This window comes from Lates calcarifer, linkage group LG13, assembly GCF_001640805.2.
Source record: "Lates calcarifer isolate ASB-BC8 linkage group LG13, TLL_Latcal_v3, whole genome shotgun sequence".
Lineage (NCBI taxonomy): Eukaryota > Metazoa > Chordata > Actinopteri > Centropomidae > Lates > Lates calcarifer.
In genome coordinates this window covers 12,215,603-12,241,833 of record NC_066845.1, presented here as the reverse complement: position 1 = coordinate 12,241,833, position 26,231 = coordinate 12,215,603, and the positions used below count along the sequence as shown (strand labels likewise).

The following is a 26,231-nucleotide window of genomic DNA, read 5'->3' as shown; positions in this document are numbered from 1 at the left end:
ATGGTAAAATATTCCTTAAAAGTAACAAAGCCACATGATACTATGTGCATACATTTCTCCACCTTTGTCAGGAGACAATGAAAGACTCCATAATCTACTTTACAAAAACTGTTTAATAAGTGCATGCATGTCTGATACAGTCTGTACTATTCCAAAAAAAAATTACTGCTGTAAACACTTTCATTTTACTTGGTTTCTCTGATTATGTGTCTTGTCTGGCATTCAGAAGTTTCAAAAAAAGATTTAACCAAATAATCAAAAAATAGCTGATACAATTGGAGGAAAAAAAAATTCAGCTCATCTCTCTCATATACTCATGATTCCAGCAAGAGAATTTATTCTTAATATAAAATAACCATACTTTTCTGAAAGACTTTGTTCCAATCTAGAAACCAAAGAAAGAAAAAGAGAAAAAAAAAAACAAATAGACAGAAATGCTAGTTTCAGCACTTTGCGGATATTGTCACAACCTTAAAATAAATCAGTCACTAATTACAGTATAAAAAGCATTATCGCTCATAATCCAGTTACCAAGAAAAAGGGGAATGAGAGAACTAGCTTCTTCATGTCAGTTTCCTCATATTGAGCCAGAAGGGGGGTGGGGGGGGTACACTTTGGCAGCCTGTGCTATCAAAACACATAGTGGGTACAAAGAAACCGCTTTTGAAATCTTTATATTTGGCCCTCATGATGAAGGGAATGAAATGTACCCAAGTCAGAATCATGAACACAGTTTATGAAGGAAAAATATTTTTCCTTGTGCATACAGCTGTCAGTCACTGGCGCAAGTTTTATTTTATTTTATTTTATTTTTTTTATGTGTTTAAGTACTGCATCAGTTGTACTCAGCCGCTGTTGTTGCATAGCTCTCTTGTGGTGAACGGGACAAGATGGCAGGTGGGTGGGGATGGGCGGGACTATCAGAGGAGGACATGATGGAGGGTGGAGGTGGAGGGGTTGCCATGGTGATGAGGGTAGAGCATGCTAGGTCTCTCCTCTGTGCTGCACTCCGGTGGGGGAGACTTGACGGAAGGATGGGAAGATGGAGGAGGAGAGGAGGAGTGCAGTACTACCTGTTGCTGTTGGACATGGCATACTGAGCCTGCTTCTGCTGGAGGAGCTCTGTGATGGCCAGCAGCTTTTTCAACACATGCTGCAGAGAGGAAAGAGGAATTAGAGCAATCTTCCTAAACAGGATGGCATAAATCGTCCTTTGTGTGTGTGTGTGTGTGTGTGTGTGTTCGTTCAGCTGTGATATTGTCACTCTCTGACCTGCTGCGCTCCCCTCTCATTGCTCAGCGTCCGGAGCTCGTCTGAGTGTGTGGCACAGACCTCATGTAACGCAGCCAGGTCCCGGGACAGGTCCGTCCTAAAGTGCTCTGTGGCTTCAGGGAGGTCAGGGACGTTCTAGTAACAAAAACACGATTTTATTAGGTTCAGTCAGGAGTAACGGTCTACATTCGAGCTGCAACTTGTAATTATTATTACGTATTATTATTATTGATAATCTTCTTTATTAATCAATTTGTCTGCAAATGGAAGAAAATAGGGAAATAAATGTCCATCATGATTTCCCAATATGACATATTTCAAGTCAATTATTTGACTTATTTAACCAACAGTCTAAAATCAAAGACACTGAATTTCCTCTCTAATGGCAAGAAAAAAATTTTGGAATCTCCATGTTTAAGAAGATGAAAGCAGAGAATGTTTGGTAGTTTTTCTTGTAAAGTTAGTGAAACTATCAATTATCAAAACAGTTTATTTTCTTCAGCTCTGAATAATTCAGTCAAAAAGCAACAAGTTTGACTCACCCCTAACTCATCCAGAAACATGATCATCCTATGTTTGTTGTTTTTGATGAAAGGGTTCACACCCTCCATGTAGGGCTCCTGTTTGAGAATAGAAAAACAGCTGTGAAATATCAACAATACTCCCAAAGTGCTTTGCTGACATGTCTCAATACTACCGTTTCCAGGAGGGAATTCATACCTTAGCACCAAATTCAACCAGGTTGGCCAGGTTTTGGACAGACTTGGCCACCAGTGTGAGGGTCCTGCCTGCTGTTGAAGATGGAGGGTCTGCGAGAAGAGGTGGCAGCGCAAAATGCTCATTGTAACATGTCACATGGCAAACGGGAAGGTTTTGTGTGTGTGTGTGCTTTTCAGTGGATGCTCACCAGCAATTATGTTGAACATTCTGGGGTTGAGGATGGCAGGACAGATCAGTCTTAGAAAGACAAAGCCACTAGAAAAAGAATGGATAAGGCTAAGTTGGACAGCATAAGAAAAAAAAAAACAATGTATCACATGCTAAAATTAGAGATGGTAGACACAGGAAAAAGATATGCTGACTGCTTTTAAACTCTAAAAATAAAGGCAGTGTGTTTCGCATTGTACATAGGTGTTTGTTTACCTTACAACTCTCGTCCGCATGGTGGTGTTGGTAGGCCATTTCTGCTGAACAGACTTCTGCAGACAACCGTAGATGAACCTCAGTGTCCTGGATGGATCATAAGGAGAAAATGATGCATTATCTGGGTCTCTTGGACTTGCAGATTTGCATTTCTGTTGTAAGCACTAATTGAAAAGATTTACTGACAAAGCTGGACAACAAAGCTGTGTGTTGGTATATATGCTTACGGTGGTAGGATCTCAGCAGCCATGAAGATCTTCTCCACCAGCTCAGACAGGATGTTGAGGAGATGAGCCAGGTTCAGGTTCACATCCTCATTCTTTTCCAGTTTGGATGGGTTCAACTGAAAACAAGGATGGATGGAGAGAGAGGGAGACAGAGGGAGAGAGATGGGGGAAAACAGACAAACAAATGAAGATGATTTATTTAAATATACTACATATAACTGTGAGTCATGAAATAAGAAACCTTTCATCTTGTTCATTCATTATCCTACAGTAACAGCAACTGAGGTAGAGATTCAGTGAAATATATATTGTTTATTGCATAGATATGGATCAGCAATTAGTAAATGCATTTGTGATATTTATCATATTTAACTTGAACAACACCAGAGAAGTTAAGAAGCATAATAAATTGAACACAATAACTTAGACACTATGAGACATTCATCTCAGTGGGTCTGTGTACTCTTTAAGTACTACATGTACTGAAATATTCATTGTGGCATTAAGGCTCAAAGAGCAGCCTTTGAGACCTCAGGCATGTTTATGCTGTGTAGCGCTTTTATGTTTTCTTTGCATCTACACAGCAACCTTGTGGTAGCGGCTGCACTGATAAGACATAAATGCCATGTTCTTAACCTTGTACCACAGATAAATGCAGTGGGATCTAACTTGAAGACTTTTAATGCGGCGAGCGTGAAAGCCTTTGTAGGTCTTTACCTCACAGGACTGTTTGCTCTCCATGATCTTGAGGATGGTGTCCTTGAGAGCGTGGTGTACAAAAGGGGTGGCTGTGGCCTTCATGTATTGCTCCATCAGAGTGCTGGCTAGAGTGGTCGCTCTGAACAATGTTGTGGCCTCATCTGGTAACAGTGCACAAACAGAGGAGGGTATGGAAAATGTTTGAGCACATGGTTGTGCATATTTCTGAGCTGACACCACTCAATGAACAAAATCAAACACTGCAGTCTGAGGTGTTGATTTGCAGGAGAATTGTCAGTTATACCCTTTCATATTACATGAGTCTTATCTTTTGTTTATGCGTTTCTCACCTTCCATGTTAATCTCTCTGTCATTGAGTGTCCTGAGTAGGGGGGCTTCAGCCTTCTCGTGTCTGAAGATCCGTAGGAGGAGGCTCGCCAGTAAGGTGCGGTCCTGACCACACACGTGGGCCAGAGCATAGATGACATGAAACTCTTTCTGCAGGATCATCTGCAGAGGAGACACAATAATGACATTGTTGTAACAGAGCTGACAGTGGACAGCGCAATTAAAACCACTTTTCCTTGGATCAGACCTCTTTGAACTCGCTATACTCCTCTTCGGGCATGATCTTCTCCATGGAGTAGCGGGCACGTACGCGTAAGGAGCCTGGCTCGATTCCCTTCAGAGGCACGTGGGAGCTGAGAGGGAACCACTCATCAATCATCTGGCCCTTTTGCAGACGGTTCAGCTGGCAACGCATGAACACTGAAGGGGGGAGAGAGATTGGGGTGTGGAGGAGGACAGAAAGAAAAGGTGGGAGAGATGTGAGTTTTGAAATGAAAGAAAAAGATGAGATGAGTGCAGACACTTACAAAGATGGTATTTGCTTTTAAAGAAATTTACTTACAGATGTCACTTTCTTTGCTCTTTTTCGTTTTGTTGCTCAGGCTGATTTCAAATCTGTTGATTTCACTTGACAAATCACTGAAACAACAAATAAATACATTTTATAATTCTGCAAACTAAGGGAGAAAATGTCTGTTTCAACACAAGATGGATGACTGGGAATGTGATGATAAAAAAAGAGAGGGTGGAAGAATCTAAAGGAGGAAAACAAACAAGGAGATAGGGTGATACACTCACTCAAAGATGAACTCCTCTGTGAAGACGGGGTTCTGCCCTTCCCTATGGTGCGTCTTAGCCACCTGGACGCTGTTCAGGTAAATGTTGCAGTAGGGGTTGGTAAAATACTTCACCGGCAGCTTGTGGGCCTCCTCCACATACAGCATTAAGCTGCTCACCTGACAGAAAATTCAGGTTTTAGCACACAAAACATATGCAGCCGTGGGCTGTAAATCAAAATTACAACAATGTTCTTAATAACTATTCCTTCCTTTTGTCTATTAGTTTATAAGATGTTCAAACCCACCTCTTTTCAGACTTTTAAAAAAATAAGATACACATAGTCCTTACAGATTTTTTTACCTGACAAATATTAGCCATCTGTGGAAGATGTCAACCAAAAAATTACTGGCTTGACTTGGATTCAACTACCTACTGCTTTACTTTGTCTACAGGCACACACACTAGCTGATGGTATATTTACCTGTCTAAGCCTCTTGTTAGAGGTGGGCTGAGTGGTTTTCCTTAGGTTACTGCAGAAAGTTTGAAGGCATTTCATCCAATCCTGCAAAAAGAGAACACGGTCAGAGCATTTGTAAGACACAGTTGACATGGGCTCTTCCTCTGTAGGAACTCACTGTAATCTGTTCACACCATTCGAACTTATTCCTTTCATGAAAGAAATAAAATGACACGCTCTCAGGATCTCTGTACCCAACTACCCAGCAGTCCCCTGTATCAAATGAAGAACCGGTTAAAACTAGAATTCTTTTTTACTTTATATAAAAGAAAGGAGCAGTTTACATCATTGAGAGTCCTTTTGGAGACATGCAGTTTCACTTTTTTGTACTCAGCATCTGGACAAAATAAATATGCACGTGCTTCCACCCTAAAAGATGAGATAGTTATCAGTCATAGGGAAATGATGACTCTCCTATTACCTGTGCCTGCTCTGGAGCCTCTCCCGCAAAGTAGAATATGTACTGTTCCTCACTAAAGTGCTGGACAACAATCTGGAAACAGTTTGGCCTGAAAAAGTAAAACAGAATGGAGAATTTAGATTACTTTGCACCATATGAGTCCTAATTAATCTAATTTTCTTCCATGCAGTGTCTGTGTAACTGAGCGTTCAGAGCTGAGTGTCAGCTTTACTAAATTAGACCAAGAGCAATATTCTGACATCTCACCTGCCAAACAGACTGTCATGCACACCATACACGGAGCACACACTTAGGTCGATCAACCCTTTGGGTTTGGTGGCTCTCTTCTCGCTCTCAAAGTAGATGAGCTGGGCATCGTTACCTTCCAGGATAAAGTAAAGGTTCTTCCACCGTTTGCCTTTGCCTGAAGGTGAGACAGACCAGAGAAAAAATCTGTATGATGGCAGACCCTGACTGACCAGACCACAAGACAAGACTGAGATAATATTATTTATGTTACAGAGGTCTAACGATTGATTTTATTAAAAATGCATTTGAGGACAGATGTTACATATACCTTTGTTGAACAGGAGGTAGCCTTTCTTGACAATGTTTTTGTAGAAAGCGTCTTTTGTTTTCCGTCTGATAGTGTTATAGATTTCTCTCCCATCCACTGTGTCAGTAAGTACTTGTTCCTGGTGCTACAGTAAATACCAAAAGCAAATCAAGCCATCACATACTCACAAAGGCAATATCAATCCCATTAAAAGGGCTAGTTTTCATTACAGTTCCTTTTTTTCATCATATTTTTAAAGTGAGTGCTATATCTGTTGACCTGGAGAGATTCTAGAAAGTCTTGATTTTGAAGGAAACAAAGAGGAAAATGTCTAATTCTGTATATTTTCTTAAAAATATACATTTAGTGTTCAGCAACATTTACTCCCCTTTATCCAAACTAGTAATGGTTTGATAAAAACATTTGGATACCTTGTATACATTAAATCAAAAATCTAAAATCGAACAGGCTCAGTAATGCGAGTGCACAACTGTACCTACCTGCACTGAAACTGGTTCTTTCAGGTTGTAGCCCTCAACAATCTGTTCCTTCTTGTAATGCTCGATGATGTCATCAACACTGCCACAGAGAGAGAGCAAACGAGATGCAGCACGTTAGTAACCGCAAGTCAAAATATGCAAAACATGCTGGCTACAACTTCAAAAATGTAGCATATAATTTTTTTCCTTGTATTGTATCAACAGCTGCAGGGAGGTATATTGCCACACATACCTGTTGTAGTACCTCCCTCCCATCATGTACTGGTTGTTAGGGGTGGGGGAGATCTTAAACCTTTGGATGTTTTCATTGGTGCGAAAAAAGAGGGAGTAGTCCCCAGGTGTGTTGTCTGATGGCCGGACAAGAAAACTGCACACCTGGCCAACTAGGAAATGAGAGGGAGCAGGAGAATTGAGAGGGGGAGGAAGAGAAAAGGTTTTAATGCATGCTCAGCAGTATATTGTGATAAATGAACTTTGATGTGCAGGACTTGTAGTCTTGACAAAAAAATAATCCATGATAATATCACAAGTGATTAATAACTTTGGCCTAATGAAAGGCAAAGAAGAATGGTACCTGTCATCAGCAGGTTGTAGGCTTCTTGCTTGGTGATCTTTCCGTGATACCAACTGTAGGAGATCCAACAAGAGCAGCAGAAGGAAGAGCGACAGACAATTGAATCAACTCAATCAACAAAATGCAGATGTTCAGCTGTGCCTACTGCAACAATACCATCTCCCAACACTGAAATCTTTCATAAATGGCATATCTGATGGGGACATTCATCAGAGTAAAGTGACCATCCAGTGTGTCCAGTGTGCAGAAGTCAAACTTGAAGATTTGCCATGATAAGTAAGGAGACAGTGATGACTAATATGGTGCACACTGGTGCTGTCATGCTTTTCTGCTTGTTAAAGTAAATATAAAATTGTGATTTATATCTTGAGGATAAGAGGTCAAACTAACAGGGTGGATATTATCCTGTAATGATATATTGTATAAAAGCATACAGTCGCTGTGTCATAGAGATTTGTAAGTAAGGTACATTTTAATCAACTACGTCCTGCTTTGAAATTTTTACCATCGATCAGATATTGGACACTAAAAAAGTGAGTTCAGTGCAATACAACTTACACTTTTCCCTCATGTGGATCCTCTTCTCGCCCCTGAAAAATATCAGAAATAGACAGATGTCAACACAGCAACTCTAATGGACTAGTAACTGCAGTTTTTCTGTCATCTATGGACTGTCATGGTGTATTTTGATGTATTATATCACAACACTTGCTGCTATGCTGATGCTACTTTGTTATGACATACTGTAGTCACCTCACATTTGGTCCTCTTTATCTACACTACACTAAGTTTAAAGATGCCACCATCACTTTTGCTTTGATCCTATGTAGTTTTCTTTGAGGTGTCGGAATATATCTTGTAAAAGATTTCATATAGCCTTCCTATCTTGTGCTGTACTTACCACTTCCTCCACCAGATCCTCCACAATGAGGCCCTGCTCCTCTGTACGAACGTTGGTCACCCACATCCAGCCGTCTTCCAGTTCATTGTGAACAATAAACATGTCCCCTTTTAGGAAGCTGCAGATATATTGAGTCAAGAGAAAACATTTTGACACTGTGCAATATCATACTATTTCTCTCTGTCACACTGTTGCGTAGTCAAGGCATTGCCATCTTGATAATATGTAGGAAACGTTGGATCAGCAGAACTATAACTATATCTATTTTTTTCTCAATTCTGAATAAATAGTTAAGTGTCTGTCTGTTTATTTAATGACAATTGTAATACCAAAGCATTACCAGCAGGTGTCCCCTCTGAATCATAACATTTGGGCTAAATATTGCATGCCCGTCTGCTCAGTTAAGCCTGTGGCTCACTGGCAGACTCGGGGTTGAGGTTGACTTCAGACAGATGTTTATCAGATTCAGGAAATCAGGGATAGCTGGGATCATCAGTGTGTGTCTACTGCAGCTTAATGACAGGGACAAGACTGTTTTTCAGTAACAAGTCAGATGATGTGCTTTCAGGGCTGCTACAAAGGGAAGAACAGACCTATGACATGCCAAAAACAGAACAAAACAAAAAAATAATACGGGGAAACTAGGCAGCCATGCAATACAGTCAGATACTGTATTTTTAAGCCCAGGAAATCAGCAGTGCTGGTCTGTGTCTCAAAGATTATAGATCATGTTTGCTGTTTGTGAGAACACTTTTAGGGAAGGGACTGGTTGGATATAAGAATGTAATACTACACATGTAAGACAAGTCTCTTTTGCACAGATATACACAGATACTCACCTGATCTCATCAGTATCTGGCACTTTGGTGTATGGAAGTATGGCCCTGACTCTCCTCCTGTCTTCTACAGGCTGTGAAAAAAAAATACGAAGAAAGAATAAAACATCTAATTCTTAGTCTTGACCTTCCAAAACCACATTGATGTTATATCCCCCAATTATTTTACAAAATCAGGTATTCTACTACAACTCCCTCTGGGAGAAATCACACTCGGCTGAGAAAGGTAATTAGCATTAGCTTGAGCCTTGCCTTAAACAGTTCTGAATACTGCCTGAAGGAAAAAAGAAAAAGGGGAAAAGAAAGACATGAAAAATACTCCCTTGTACACTGAGCAAGTGGCTGAATAAAGGAATCAAGCCTGACTTCAAGTTAATTCATCAACCCATCCGTTAACATTGTACCAGGTTAAAGTACATTTCAGGAGATAAGTTATAATTTTGCATATCTTGCTGTTGATCATCACACTTTGTGTGCATTTGACATATTTAAAAATGAATTCAGTCAAATTCAGTTTTGCTAGATCTCTGAGGAAAGTTCTTCCCTATTAGATTTTGACGAGTTGCATCAAAATGCTACTATCAAGCTATAAAGATTTCTGTTTTAAAAGAAGTAAAACCACACTACTAACATGCTCTCTGTCACAATCCAGTCACACCAACAGAAAAACCAAAACGAGAAGCTTCTAACACTATGTATAGTCTTTAAAATGAAACAGAAAGAGAACATTTAAAATTACACAAATTCAACTCAAATCTAATACCCTTAACCTACTGGGAGTACTCAGAATATTTAAACAAGGTGTATTTCACAATATTTATTTTGAGAAACAACTAAGACAAGGGAAAACAAAAAACACATATCAAGTAATGTCATGTAACAGAAGCAACAGAAAGAGTTTAGAATAATGTACAATTACAGGGGAACACAGCAAAAAATCAAATATGCTGGAATTGACCCTTAAAATTTGGAATTTGTTTGCTCCCAGCTATTGGGTCAGTCTCACCTCTGGGGGCGCCACTGGTGATAGCAGTTTCTCTCCTTTTAACAAGCAAGACACATAGCTGTAGTAACCAATCAGGTCTGACAGAGAAGAAAACCGCCGCCCACCAATGTAATAGTCCCCACACATGGCGATAATCCTGTTGAGAGAAAACACAACAATTAAAAAAGACAGCACAGTTATTTTTAAACACAGGCTAATCACTGTGCAGTGAAGGCAACAGAAAATGTTCAACTTTTATTCCTTTGACAGTAAAATTATCTGAGTCAACATTGTTTTTCATTAGTGCTCCCACACTGCAGATGAAACATAGCTTATATAAACCATGATAAAATAAGACTGTAAATATCTGTACCACAATACTCCAGAAAATAGTAATTATCTTTCTCAAAAGGATTTCAGATAGTGAGAGAAAGAGGGAGATAGAGGCTGCCTTGTTGAATCCCACTATCATGACAGTGATATTTGTAATTTGTGAGTCAGAAGAAAAATGAAAATCACTCCAGTGAGTGATTACAATAGTATGGGAAAACACTGTTCTGAACCATATCCTATTGCAGAGTTACTAATCCTAATTCTCTGCTCATCAGTTGAGTGGATCTCTGAATGACCGTTTATAACAAATGCTCTGTGCTATTACTCATTTGCTGTCTGCACAATCTAAAGATATCAGCCTTTTGAAGTGTAGGTGTCACGCAATTAACCTTATGTTCATATTTCCCTTACAGAAAGGCTCCTTCCTTCCAGCATTAGTGACATCATGAGTCCACACTAAACCAATGTGAACGAAGGAGATGATGTCATCGTTACTCAAATACAAAAAATGCATTTCTGGAAAAAATGTCTGCGATTTCCCAGAACACAAATCTTTGTATGGCGTAATATTAGGACTAGTAGGTCAAACATGCAGTTAAGTATTAGAGTGAAATATTATAAAATGCACAGCTTCCAGTTTACTTAAAGGTATGTCAAAAAGTAAACAAGATTTAGAAAGAGAAAAACCTAAACATTTGAAGGAAATGTGCGGTTGTGCAATGAGAGGCAGTGTACTTGAGAAAAAGAGGTGACAGGGTGCAACCAAAATAAGCGAAATGGTGTGGATAGATATGCACCGACTCTCATCACATGTTCATCTAATGTCTTTAAGCACTTACAGTTTGTATTAAATACACACCAGGGAATGCTGAAACTTATACCAGTACATATTACACTTCACTCAAGGGAGCTCTAAAAAAAGGTGTGTTCAATTTTTTGAAGCAGAGAGCCACATTGACCTTGTGAAAGAGCGCATCTTCACCTTTTATGTGTGAGCTGCAGGGTTAATGGAACTTCATACTGAATATAACATATCCACCGAGGGGGAGGACAGATTGTAATGCCTAATCTGTCTTGTTTTATTGACTATAGTGTTGTAAAATACCCCAGCTAGACAAGTGTGCTGTCCTCTTTCTTTCACCTTAGGTCCACCCACTCGCATTGCATGAGAGATAAAGTCTTCTGCGCACACACACAGAGACACACAGAGTCATGGGTTTCAGAAGTCATCTAAGCATTCAAGTTGGTATGCATTATAAAAAAAAATATATAAAAAAAACACTGTTCTAATGTACAGTGTTTTAATTATTGTCTGCAATGGCACAACAGGCCACCAGAAACCACTTGTCAAACCTAAACATTCTCTTCAGTATCAGCTCATCTCTGAGGTTGCCCTTTTGTGTGCATGGCTTTCTGTCCTTTTGGTTAGCAGGTAATGAATAACTTCTGTAGTTCCCCTATCCTTATCTTTTAATTTAGGGTGACATGCTGTCTGCATATTGTGAGATGACATGCTATATTCTATTTCACCTACAAATAGGACTCTCTAGACAACAGACATGAAACAGTTCATGTCAACCAAACTATTCAACCCACAAAGCTCTCTCAGTTCTAGGCTGTTAGTAATACCATGATAGACAGGTTAGCTAAGTCTGGGTAACTTCTGTAATTGGTATGGTGAACACAAATGAGACCTACCATTTTGGTTTCCCAGCAAATTATGGCAGCAATGGATAAAACAAATAACTGGACAAAAAATATCAGCTCTGTGTTGATAAGGTTTTGTGAAGGAGCCACCTGAGCATCCTGCTGCAAAACCGTACTTCTCCCTTTGGTATTTACGCCAGCTCTTGATGCCCCATCACTGAGATTAACTTATTTCTGCCTGTTGCACATACCTGAAGTGGTTGACCACATTGGTCATGCTGAGGAAAGACAGGACAAAGGAACCGGGCCGGCGGTCACTCTCCCTGATGAGGTAGCTGCCAGGGTTCCGGGCCTGGCGCAGCCGCTCCTCAGCAATGGTTCGGTCTAGCTTGCCATGGTACCACCTGAAACAGACAGACAAGGAGGAAATAATAAGTCATACTATATTAAGATGTGGTTGAAAGGAACCATGTTTGTAAAGTTATACTCCTGTTAAACAGGAAAGTACACATTTCTCTTAAACAGTGAAAGCACCTTAAATGCAACTGCTTGATTGACTGAAGTAATGTAGTGCTGGGCAAAATGGCTGAAAATGTTAATATTTATTACAAGAATTGTGGCAATATAACCAATAACCTCCTCTGAGGTAAATATAATGTGAGAAAGAAGTGATGTATTCTTTTGAGAAACTTACAGACCCTGGAAACATGCAAGTAAGACATGTTATGAGTGAAAAACACAATGACTTCACACTGTTTAGACACCATGTCTCCCCTGTCAAATATCTTTATAATGATACAGAGCACTGAATTCTTCAGTTCTTCACAGTCCAGTTTTTGCAATTTGCAAATTGGAAAACTGGACTGATGTAATCACAAATCGAAGTATTACAGAGCCACAAAACTTGAATCATAATAGACTTAATATACATCAAACAAGCACATTCATCAGTTTCCTGATGTCACATGTTGTACTTAATAAACTTCCACTTAAACTTTGACAGATGCTTCTTTTCATTTCCAGATCAGTTCTGAACTTGTTAAGGCAAGTAAGTAAACAAGTAAAGGCATGTTAATTATTGATGGACTTATTGATAACAAAATCAATATTAGACATGAAGCTTTATTAAATTTTACTGCCTACTTTCATAAGAGTACTGCCCAGACAGAATGTGCAGGTCATGTATTATAAAACAAATTGAGAGGAGGCACCTAACAGCTCAAATCCATAAGCTTTTATTTTTGAGTTTCTAGCACACCATTAAAGGCTTGCTTCTTTCTGAATTAAACAGAAGCCTTAAGAACAACACTGGTTAAAATTTCAGCAGGTGAGGCTAAAGTTGACAGGGCCTTTCCAGCTGGGGTAAAAAATTAACACGGTTTTCCAAATTTAGGCCACTGGTGCCTCTCAGAATGGAGGGCAGTGACTGGAAAAACATCCAGCGGTGAGAAGATGAATGAGGTCCGGCAGTAGCTCTTTTCACAGGAGACCTGAAGGGCTCCCATCTGGTTTAGGTGAGGAGAGGTTTCTACTTGTAAGGAAAGCATGATCAAGTCTGCTATCACAGAGAAAGCTGGAGAAGGCTTGCTGAGAAGGAGAGGGAGAGTTAAGTGTCCATGAGGGGGCTTTCAGGGGATTTGAGTGATAAGAGAATTGGAGAGGGTGATGGAGAGTGGTGGGTGAGTGAGGCCAAGCAGCCCTCAAGGGGCTGTCGAAGCTGGAGGGAATAATACTGCAGAAGAATAGAACTGAGGGTACGAGAGATGACTGCTAAAAGAAGAGTAGCTGGGCACACCATCCTACAAGCCACACTAGCGAGGTTCCAGTTATTAGAGACAATAGTTTTTAGGTAGTTTATGCCCACACCAACAGATACACACACCACCTATTACACCTTGTATATAATGACATGAAAAGCCAAATGAAAGACATTTGGGATACAAACGTCTACTGCAACTAATCCTGAACCAGGCCAAGAAAGACCCTTAAAACCAATTTACCCAAACCATAACATCTACAAAAACAAAATTCGGACAAACTCGCCACAAAACAACATAACAACACTGCGCGGGCCGGTTACTGTTTCCATGGCTTTAAGCTATTCTTAACAACTAAACAAACAGAGCAATGTCAGGCCTGCAACTGGGAAACAGGCAAGGCACAACATGACAAGGATCATGACTGACAGGAAGATGCTGTTTCTAACAACGGCCTCTCCTTTCTGTCCCCGTTCTCGTTTGCTCTCTTTACCAATTCCAAAACCCACTTCTGTTGTACAAGCACCAATTAGAAAATTAGAGGAATATGTGTTTTATCTGACAGACACCCAAGTCTTTAGATGACCGTTAAATATTCAAAAGAAAAAAAACTCATTAAAAAAACAACTATTAACCCTAAGCCAGACATTAATCTTCGCAGCTATCCATACACAATTGTACACATACTCTAATTAGTTGTGACCAATACTCGGAAAAGGTGTCAGTTGGAATTAACTCATTTTCATTACAACTCAATCAAATAAAGGTGAATAAACATGTCACTTAATGATTTTTACTTTCAGATTCATCATGGCCTGGTGTCCAGCACACAGGCATTTATCAGAGTTTATGTCCCTAGCTGTACATGAACTTGATTTAACAGTGTTGGCTGCATTGGGAGGTGGGATGCACTCAGGCGGGAAGCATTGTGGTGCTTCCATAATGAACTCTGGGAGCCTGTGAGTGCATGCCTCAGACATAAGGAGTCAAAGCTTTTTCTAAATAAAAACAGGCATGTGGTCCATCAACAGCTAAGAGCACGTACTGATGCCAACACATGTACAGGAAACTGGTGTTTATACTGTACAAGCAAATGTGTGACTTTGGGCCTCTGGTATCACGTAAAAGTTACACTAGGCGTTATTAACTGTAATTAAATTTTGATTACATGTTCCTATTTTTTCATTTCAAATATGAAAAAGTATAAGAAATTATAAAAATACTAACATAAGAGAGGTATCCACCGCACAGTCAAACCAAGACACACCAAGTCTAACACCTGTGTGTTAGCTTTGTAAATGCATGACTGGGAGGAAGAGAAGAAAACAGGGGTGTAAAAATTCTTGGGCTACTGTTTTCATATCAACCATTTTTTATTTTATGATTCTCTATCTTTAAGCTCTTATTACTCCTCTCGCCACGCACATACCCCAGATGTCTGAAAAACTAAACCTGGGTGAAAAAAGGGTGACGAACTCAAGAAATCACCTCTGCCATTATTCTATAACGCCAAGCACAGTACCTAAACCTGTGAATAACCACCAAACAATTATTTTTTTTCTTGATTTAACTAAGAAATAGTAAAGGGTTGAGTGTGGTGGTGACATTGAAAAGAATTATTCATAGCCTCCTAAAATGAAAAACACGAACAAGTAAGTAAGTAAATAAGAACAGACGCTTTATTATCATACTTATTATTAGAAAAAGCTGAATATGTAAATGTTGGCCTAATATGTAAAAGGTTCCTAGCAGAAGGTCATTACATAGACCTAATTACCACTGCATAATTATACTAATAACTTCTAGTAAAACTAGAGGAAGCTCATCTTCATTTCCTGGTTACAATTCTCAGTTCAAAATTGTTTTGCTATGGACAAGGAAGTATTAAACTACGTTTATTACTTTTATCTGAATGTTTCCTTTAATGTATGGTTGACAGGTAATTGATTACTAGGTAGACTTGGTAGAATGGAGACTTGCTGACCTCTTACAGGAGAAGAGTCTCCATTTGGTTTGATATTTCCACCATCAAAATTCCAAGTAACTTTTTCCAAGTGTGGATGAAAAAGGACATTTGTTTGCATTATGCATTTAAGCCAGGGTTCCACACAAAACAGTGCTTTGTCTTTTAGCACAGGCTGCGGGGGAGCCGCATTGTTGATGTTTCGTAGAGGTCAGTGACGGATGAGTTTTCAAATTAATTATTACATGGCAGTGATTTGTTATCTCCCACATTTTACAGTTATAGCTCTGGCAGAAATTTAAATATAATATTCAATCAATACATGACACTGCCCATAATGACATGGGGTGTGATTGGTTAAACCAGATAGAAAGGGTGCTATAATAAACAGACTATGAGCATAAGCCATGACAGTGGTAATAGGATACAGTTCTACTATCAGCTTGAGGAATGCCCTGTCATGTACTAACATGACAGGGCAACAGTAAGCAGCACAATGACGTCTTGCCTCTCTCCTCTACTGACACTCCACTCAGGAAAATGTATCTTTGCAAATACAGTTCCCTCACAGTCAACTAAAACAGGCCAACTAATACAAAGTGCTATAAATTAACATTAACCACGCACTGATCATAGTGCATGGTGTTGTGTCAACTCACATGAATAGCAAATGACTGTGTTTACCACACTAACAAAGTTTCAACTACCTGTTAGTAGCACCACACCAAAATATATTTAAAACTGCCATGGTGCATGAGCAGGACGAGTCAGCCACAGTGTCACCTTCACCACCTCAGTGACCACATCCTGAACCTCACCTTCACACATGTCACCCATTTAGTCACTTCATTAAGAGACAAGGGGCAACTACAATCCTTTCAGCTGTTCTTATGAAATTCCGAGTTAGAAGTCTTCATGAGAAAGAGAGGGGTACTATTCCCAGAAAGCAATGAAGTAAAATACTTAACATGCTATCAATATATATTCAGTTGCTTTTTCAAACCTGAAATTCTTGTGTGTGATTGTTTATCTTAGAAATCAATTGTAACACAACTAGTCTCATTTGTGCAGTAACAGCAGTGACTGTAGTAAAGAAATATGTGAGTGCATATCACACAACTGACATTTTAATTAAATGTGTAACCACTGTTGCAAACAAACATGCTTTTATACGGCAAGGTAAATAACCTCACAGCTAAAAAGCACACAGTGCTTTCACTGGGTTATTAATGTGTACTCAACTCTCGATTAGGGCATTTTAGACAGCACTTGAAGACAGCCATACCAACACATGCATTTTGTATATTCCTGACAGAAAAAATTAGGCAATTACTTATAAATGGATACAAAAAATGACCGCCAATTACATCAATAGACTGATCTGAGTTTAAAAAAAAAAACACTCCTGTCCATGTCTTGTAGGGAAAACAAAGGATATTTAAATTCTCTGGGGTGATGTGTGTCATCCCAAGGTGGAATTATTGCTAAAATAGCACATATGTTGAAGCAGTGACGAGCTACTGTTTGAAAAGGACACCAAGTCTTTGGAAAAATTGTGCACAAAATGAGGACACCGCATACTCTACTGACCTAAATCATTCAAGCATAACTATTTTTAAGAAGTAATGAAACCCAGACTATGTTTGGTAGGACTTGACCATCTAATAAACCTCAGTTAATGGATTGCTAAAACACTTGAACATTATCCATTCTTTAAAATACTGGGCTGATATTAAAATTAAGTTTAAATGGCAATTTCAGGTAAGCAAAAACTATACTTTAATGTGACCACATCCTCAAAAAAAAATCTGCAACAGCTTGCTGTGACTTGAGTGAGTTGGACTCTGTCTCTCTGTCGGTCTGCCTCATTAAGCTCTTTTGTGAGCGCTCTCTCTCCAGCTTATGTCTCTCTTCTTCATCTCCTTCTGTCTTGATGGATGTGGCTGTACTCAAACATCTCCACAGACGTACTGTCAGCCCTCATCAGTATCAAAAAGTAATGAAACGTTGCATTACAGTACATTAGCAATGCGCCTCAGTGGAGCTGCCGACTTTCTACAGGGGACACTGAGTGTAACATGTTTTCTACACGCAAATTTAACGCCCAGTAAACACTCCACTAACATTATTAAATAGAGCCAATGTACTCCATTAGGTGTCTTGACGTCCCATATTACAATGTAGTTACAAATATAATATGACCTTTCCCAATTTCCATGTGTTTTCAAATATGTGGTCAGACAAAATTAGCACATTATAGCATTATATCATAAGTGTGTGACTATAAATATGTAATAAACAATAAACATTTTTCCAAGCAAAACAGCAAGGAAATGAAAACATTTTACAATGAATTTCCTGTGATATTGTAATTGAAAAGTCAGATGATCACGACTGGCTGAAAAAGTCTCACATAGAAGAAAGTCCCCAGCATAATATTAAGAAAAATAAACTGCACACAGGCACGCATGATTTACCTTTTTTAACATAAATGTTTTTGAACATGTATAATAAAATTTGGATTCCTAAACAAAAAAAATAGCTAATAAACTCTGAGTTGTCAGCTCTTCCTACTAGCCCATTGTTGGGCAGGTGAGGTATGAGTTGCGGGGTGATTTGATGCCCCACTTACGACGAGTTCGCCCTCTGCTGCATCTCCCTCCCGTGTCCCGTGGTCTCACAAGGTGCACCCACTCCACTGATACTGCTGCTGGCCAGACAAAAACTGTGAGCTCTGATGTGGAAAGCAGAGCAAAGGCAGCTCTAAATCCGTAAAAGGCATGATGATGTGACCCTGCTGCCGCCCTGGTACAGTCATCTCCCGTCACTTGGGTCAATGAGCAATATCCATTCAAGTAAGATGAACAAGAAGACACAGAGATGCAGACCGTTACCCCTCATGCATTTAGCTGTGCTAACTAATTTGAGGAAAATTGGATGATCACGTCTGGTTCGGTTATCTTGTTCTGCAGAAGAAGTTGATCTCTCAGAGACTGAGACAGACTGTAGCCCTGTAGTCTTTGCTCCCACTTCACCCTCCTCTGACTTTCTCCTTCTCTTACTCTGTGCTCTTTCTCTCTCATAAAGCCACGCATCACGAGCATGCTGCCTATTGGTTTTTCAAGCAGTGGTACAGAAAGGGTAGGGAGTGGCATCTCTGCAAACACATGGACATTTATGTGCTACCCATGAACGCTGAGATACACAGACATGCATTAGTGGAAACAAGCCACATAACGTGGCCTGCACTGGCCTTAGTGAGAAGTTTATACACCTGGCTTCAACCATGCTTCAAGATCAAAACACGCAATGACGTGAAGATTGTTCACCCTGAAAACGTCAGACTGGTTTCAACCCCACACAAAGCATTCTTTTAGTAAATGAACAAACACCTCAGCTTGTAAACTGTATGAGTTTATGCACAAACCAACTAACAACTATTATGCAAATTGTGATCCCTTAACCATTTACTCATATTCGCAAGCTCAAGTTTCCACAGTGGAAAGAAAGTAGGTGGAGAGCTGTGGAGGACTGACAGCAGCTGTGAATTGGTTTTGTTTTGCTTTACACATGGTGGACTGCCACAGCTTATTACCCTCAGTCAGGGCAGGAGAGTGACAGCACACAGGAACAGACCTTAACTATACAGACAGAGAGATAGGGAAAGGCCATCCATGCATCTTCAGCCTTGCTCAGTCTGAATGCTAACCAACCACCATCATCTTAATGCCCAGCCAGGCACATGGGGACCCAAGTCGACATCTCGGCTTTCCTGCTGTGAATCAGCCTCCCTGAAATAAGATCATTACATCAGTGATAATAGGCCTCACTGTCATCTACCCATGCAATACTCCTCCCCAGTTTCTGATTTCTACAAGTCAGGGCATCAAGTAAGAACATTCTCTGCTGATTTAAAGCCATAATTTCTTATCTAACTGAATGTGGAGTAACTGATACAAATATCCTCTTCTCAATAATATATAACTGTAAAACTAGCTTTCAATGCTGTGGCTGTCCTTTTGTACAAGTAACAATACAGCAACATCACTGTTAAAAGAAACACTTTAATTATACTTGGTTCACAAGAAGTCTTCTATGTAGTACTACAGCACTTTAGCCTAACCTGCCAATGTAACACTTTGTACGCAAAGTCCCCAACCAACCATTCAGCACTCAGCATGGAAAAAGTAATTCAAATCAAAAAACCTGGAGATTGTCAAACTCAACTGAAATGCTTCTGAGGATCCTGTTAATGCCACAATGAGTGGCTCAGAAGTCTTGAAAACAGGATGTACGAGAGAAAAGGCAGGGCAGTGTGGGTATTGGAAGGGCATGACAGGACATTGTGTCACACACTGAAAATGCATAGAAACCATAGGCTTTCCCTTATCAATGCACAACACAGATCTTACACTAATAGAAAAAGGACTGGTATTTCAATCAATAGGTCTAAGTAAACCAACCATAAGCATGTGCATTCTTTGTGACAAGGTGGAAACACTGTTTAATATTAGTTACAATAGTCTATATAGCTTTCCAGTGAAGAGTACTGCTTTAATTTCACAGAGGTACAACAGGAAATCACAGGCTTAATACAAATTGCTGGGCTCACCAGTCATCAAAACCATGTAATGACTGATTCAATCCCATTAATAAAACCCTGCTTTGTTGAGTGCTGTAACATTTTGTCTAGTGGGAACGGCACCCATCAGGGAATAACCTAGTTAAGCTATGTGACATGATCCCAGTCCCATTTCAGAATTCCATTGTCTCTGCCACCCTACACAAAGGGCAACTGGTAATGTGGGTGTTCATTTAACACTGCAGTTAGAGAGATGTTTCCACAGCCAACTGCTAAATCTGGTAAACTCATTCACACAGCCACTGATCTTCAAATCCAACTTTTCTTTCCCCTTTTTCTCCTTCCTCCTTCCACCACCTCCTCAGGGAAACCCTTTATGACTTAAAATCCTCTCTAATCTTTGTGGAAACTCAAAATCAACGACTCATTTCCCAACGAGCTGTTTGTTTAAGCCCGGGCATTGGGCTGGAGTCTCTCTAAGGGCAGCAGGAACACGCACTGTGAAGGCCACATCTTTGTTGTTGCCTTTTCGTTAAGCTATCATCAGTGTGAAATTCTTATTACAGTGCTGTAGCCATTGTTTATGAATGGCACACTGCTGTACAGAGGTGTGAATGAATGTGACTGCTGTTTGTCTCACTCTCGCAAACATTTTCACTCTACTGCACTCTGCAAATGTGCCGAGATTAGCTTCCACAGTCACTGTGCAACACACTGGGACCACTTTCAACAGTGTGGAAGTTTTCCACCATCACTCTTCCAGTGTGCACTTTGCAGGCTGCTAACATAACTCAAAGGAATACAAGATCATCTTGGAGCCCGATTACAGAAGGCATACACAGCTAGCTGTGTATAACTGAGGGGGCAGGGTGAGATTCAGAATCACTCAGGGTAGTGTGGGTAGTCAGCTGTGAATGTAACACCCATTGCTGCCAATGGTAGATTTGCCACTGTCCAATGCTATTATAGACACTGTGAAAAAAAGTCAAAAAATAAATGTATGCATGTTATGTATTAGACTTAGACTGAATGTTCACATAAATAGCACTCACATAAACAAGATGAGTTGATTTTATGGCATTAAATATGGCCATTAGGTTCACAATGTTGCCTGCAGAACAAAACTTCAGCTACATGCATGACTGTGCTCTATTTTGCCTCAGTCCCTGTATATTAGATTAGGCGCCATCTATAGCACAGCACCACTGGATGAGACAGTAACCTCGCAGAAGGTCCACATCTATCACAGTAGATCAGTGACACATTGTGCAGGAGTGACATAAACTTGTTTTAACTGGGTCATCATTACATAGCAAAGGCACCACCTTATAACTTGTGTGTTGTAGAGAGTCATCCGCTGCCAGACGAGAAGATGAATGGAAGCTGTGTGTCTAACTCTTAGGAAAGCCAGTGCCTGGCCTTGCTATTGCTATTGCTACTAATGGCAGGTGTTCTCATGATGAGCAAACAAACATACATTCAGCATTCGACCTCAAGTTTGTTTGTTTTTTTTAACCAATTGGTAACTGCTAAGTTGATAATGCTATGTTATTCAATTAAAAGATGCTGTCAGTAACAGTATACATTGTTTATTCAGTGTGTTTTTCAAGTTCAATGTAAGGGCCAAAATGAGTAGGTCTCATTTTGAAAAACACTGTCATGCACTTCACAAAACTATTAGGAAATTACAGGCTAATAATAACCAGAAGATTTAAAGAAATGTGGTCCAGCTTTCCGGTGCACCACCACTGCAAGCGATTCAGTAAAACCACAAACCCAATATAGGGGAACACAGCTTGTGTTGTGTATGTGCCTTGCACAACCTGGTAGAATAAAGCATCTCAGAGTGGGCCAGACAGTGTGTGAGTGAGTAGATACATTTTGACTCTCACCAGCGTATTAATTTGTGTGTGTTAGTGAATGTGGCAGATACACATTTGACTACAAGTCACTCATTGTGAACCAAGCAAGACCAAAGAAAATCAATGCCATTCATGCACAAGTGAGAACTGTTCCACTGCCTTACTGGCAACCCTGCAAGTTGATCAACAGGAATGCAAGTGCAAACCCGTGGAGAAGTCCATATTCTATTGGCAAAACATCTACTTCCACAGTAGTACTATATGTAAGAACTTAGATTCGAGTGCAGTTAATTCCATTTAGGACTGTTTATTACCAGTACAGGCAAGACTGGTGAAATGCTGGCCTTCCCCTTCCCCTGTAATCTGACAGGGAGATATAGGGTGGCTCCTAAAATAAGAGCTGAATCCACACTCCAGGCCCAGTCACTTCCATATCTCACAGTATGAGGGCCAGAAATGACAAAGCTCAGCAGTTCTCTAATGAGACTGTAACAAATGGGAGGGCTGTATTTAGGTTATTACAACACCAGCACACACACGGGTTTGGGCATGTGCTTGTGTGCATGCCTGATAAATTCATAAAAATGCCTATAATTAGAGATGCAAGTCTATAATACAAAAGCTTAAGATGTGTTTTCCATGCTGCAATCAAAAAAAGGTTTACAAATAGCCTCATTCAGGCTTGTTTCACTTTAATCACAGACAAAATATTAAAGCCCATTAACGTCTGAAGACTGTAAATTGGCTGTAAGTATGAAATTGTGCAGCAAAAAAGAACAATTTGATTTTTCAGCAAACCCATTTCTATTCCCCATGTAGCATTTTAGAACACAATCCTTCACAGAAAATAATTAGGCTACTAGTGCAGTGACATACAAACAGGTGTTTTATGGGGCTGCAGAGTGACACTGTACCAATCACAATTCAGATATAAAAGGACTGCTTAACCTTACTTTAGATAACAGATACAAAGGGGTAACTGCTGATCAATTAAGAATTTAGAACATTAAAATGTTGGTAAGGCACTATTTGTGCATCTCCTAAATATCAGGCATGTGTTTCCCAGTGTAACTGTGTAACTGTGATTAGAGTCCACGATGAAGGCATGACACATATGGTTTCTGATACAACAGGAAAGGCGCAGATAAAGATTCTGCTTACCTAGATGACATGGTAAATGGACTGTACTTGTATAGCGCTTTTTTAGTTGGACTGACCACTCAAAGCGCTTCACACTACATGTCACATTCACCCATTCACACACACACATTCATGCAGCATTTATTCTAAACACAGTGCTCTCTAACACATTCACACACATCAGGGGTGATTTGCAGTTCAGTATGTTGCCACGATCCATCAATCCACCGACCTTCTGGATGGTGGGCAACTGCTCTACCTCCTGAGCCATAGCCACCCCCAGATGACACTGTCCTCACCCATGCTGAAGTAAACATTTGTCATCTGCAACTCTACATCAAACCAGATCACTTTACCTACATCCTTTTACCATCCCTTTATGGCAAAACTGACCTGCTGACTTTCTCCCTTATGAAACTGATCAGCCAGTTTCTTTATGGTGAAAAGACTGCATAATTAACTCCCTACTGCTACATGATAAGGGTGTTTGTATGCAACAGACTTTTGGTGATACAAGAATGAGTTAAGCTCGGATTTGAGTGGCTTGTACCCTCAGTCTTCTTTTATTAATGCAATCCAAAAAAACTTTTTTAGAATTTTTTTAGACCATTTTCTGAATTATGATAACAGGATCAGAAGCAAGGGAAGCAATTTGTTGAATGACATCGTTTTGCTTATTCATTGTTCACTCATCAAAAGTATTTGTGTTAAGTATTTACATACCTTCTAATTACTTGGGTTGTGCGGTGAAAGTAGGTCATATCAACTGTAGAATAAGATGCACTTCCATACACTTTTTATATCTAATCAATTATTGTTCAACAATATGAATAACAGAAAATGATTAAACTTGGCATTCATACTCTAAACGCGTCATTCATTTTGAGGTTCACAATATCAATTGTAAAAGTATGAAACAAACATTAACACTGTCGTAATGGCTTCATTTAAACAAGGGTTTAACAACTGAAAACAAAAACAATTTGACTTTAGTTTGGCTGAAACCAAGGCTCAATGTATGATCAGATGCACCAGTTCAGCTCTGAGTCACTGTGGTTCTCCCGAAGTTTGCAAATGTTAAAAACATACATATTAGATACAGATTTTGTTTAACAAGAATTATTTCATGGCCATAACTGTTCAAACTGTTCAGTTATTAGGTTATAAAAGTCCACAGTACATGGGCCAGTGATTGTGGAGTATAAATGGAGATCATAACCAATGATAGCTGTCAGTAGCACAAGTCATTCTCGAACCTGCACGAGTCAACACTTCAGTCACATACAAACCTCAAATGTATGACAGCAGGAAGGAAGTGAACCCCACAGAAAGTACAGGATGCTTGAAAATGTTGATTTCTAGTTGTCAATGCGCAAGACGTAATTTTCACTGGTGGTATACTTACTGGTTCGTGGGAGGTGCAGAGAGGGGGAACACCACCTCTTCTTCCTCGTATTCCGGTCCATCCTGCATGTCGCTTTCATCCATAGTGCCGCCGAGCCCCCCACAGCCTGGAGGGGGAGGAGGAGGTGGTGGGAGTGGGGGGAAGACAGTGGGCCCATCCGGGCCGGTTGATGTGGGTGAAATCTGACTAGCTGGACCCTCGGAGGTGGGAGAGCAGCACATGCCGCCCACGGTCCCTGAGCTTGTTCCTTGGAAAACTGAGTGTCCACCTCCTGCTCCGCCACTCCCATGTGCGGACAGCACTGGTCCGGACATATCCCCACTAGACATGGGGTACATCATACTCATGTCGGGAAGTGAGTCCGGCGATGTGTTTGAATGTTGGCGGAGGGTTGGTGCAGGTCCTTGTCCCAAATCAGTTACTCGCACTCTGCCCGACTTCGGATAGTAGGGGAAAGGGGCCGTCTCCTGGCCTCCTCCGCCTGCCACCCCTGTCCCTGTCGTGACCGAGCCCGTATCCTCACTGCTGACCTCCGCAGCCATCATATTAGGAAAATACGTAGAGGGGAAAAAGTCCAGAAGGGAACCTGCCCTTCCCCTCTGTTCTTACAATACTCCTTCAGTGTTTGGGCTCCGGGCAAACAACACCAAAAGTTTCTCGAAAACGCGTTTAGCTAGCCAGCTAACGTTAGCCGATAAGCTAACTTAGCTTACTTAGCTGCACTAGCGGGCGTTAGCTTTACCTCGCATTCGCTCGCTGCAAGATAGCCACGCTAACGCTAGCGGGATGGCTAGCAGCTTCGAGACACTTGATGAGTTCTTGCTTGCTATGTCTTCATTGTTTCCTGAGTTTAAAGTTCACACAGAAACGCTATCTGGAAACTAACGTTTACGACGTTTCAAACTGAATATCACTTCACAAATATGTCCTGTTTTTGTTAGTCGGACTTCACCCTCGGCACCAGACAGACCACTTGTCGGGGAGTCTTGTTTTATTGTCACTGTTGTGTGTAATCCCCGTCCTTTTTCCAGTGTTGTTGTTGTTTTCTTTCCTTCTGAGTTTCCAGCCGTCTCGAGTAGAGTCCACAAACGACCCTGCTTTGTTGCCTAAGCCCCCGGAGCGATACACTGTTCTGTGCGAACTACCATGTCGTAAACCAAAGTAAATTTATCTTGCGTATACAAGCTAAGTTCGCCTTTTTTCTAGGTTTCAGAGCTGGTGGCTTGTCCGCTGCTACGCTGCTCTTTCTCCCCTCCCTCTCCCACTCGTCTCCAGTCACCGAGCAGACACAGCCAAGTGAACACAGAGCGGTACAGCACCGGTTCAATCCATGACATCTTCAATCAATACTATGGGACTTCGATTATAATTGATTTTAAACGAGATTAAACGTGATAGTGCTTCGTTTCCTTATAATACACCTTCCTAGTTGTTTTTTTAGAGTCAGAGAGGCACTGCAGGAAACAAATCTGCAGCAGACAGGCTTTCAGACAGGCAGCACAGATGTTTGTCTAAACCAGACATCTTGATAGTCTGCTTGCATTCAAGTACTTTCCACGTCGAACTACCTTATATTTACAGTACATATGATCATTTCACTTTTGATCAGTTGTTTTGAGGCAACCAGCCATGAATAAGTCACTTGTGGTTGTCTAATGAGTGATGGGTATACAATAACAAGAAAATAAGAGCTGGGAAATGATTAGGCAATAAAATTAATTTGCAATCTTCTCTTTTTAATCCGCAAGTGCTGTAAATCATAATTTTAATTTATTGTGCTCGTTATTCTGCCGCAGTCCAAGGA

At 40.3% G+C, this 26,231-nt stretch overlaps 1 protein-coding gene across 1 annotated transcript; it reads right to left on the bottom strand.

Annotated features, from left to right (window-relative positions):
- Nucleotides 1-95: 95 nt before the first annotated feature.
- Nucleotides 96-25,707, bottom strand: rasa1a (RAS p21 protein activator (GTPase activating protein) 1a). The gene is made up of 25 exons (XM_018669304.2): nt 24,428-25,707; nt 11,970-12,122; nt 9,760-9,895; nt 8,757-8,827; nt 7,918-8,035; nt 7,575-7,606; nt 7,017-7,069; nt 6,675-6,825; nt 6,443-6,521; nt 5,964-6,087; nt 5,654-5,810; nt 5,408-5,495; nt 4,951-5,031; nt 4,488-4,645; nt 4,252-4,328; nt 3,937-4,109; nt 3,692-3,851; nt 3,360-3,502; nt 2,643-2,758; nt 2,416-2,502; nt 2,180-2,247; nt 1,993-2,081; nt 1,815-1,892; nt 1,273-1,407; nt 96-1,153 (listed from the first exon to the last, which is right to left on the bottom strand). Exons 1-25 carry the CDS (start codon nt 24,970-24,972, stop codon nt 1,070-1,072), a joined length of 3,156 nt encoding a protein of 1,051 aa, XP_018524820.1. The 5' UTR covers nt 24,973-25,707; the 3' UTR covers nt 96-1,069.
- Nucleotides 25,708-26,231: the final 524 nt, after the last annotated feature.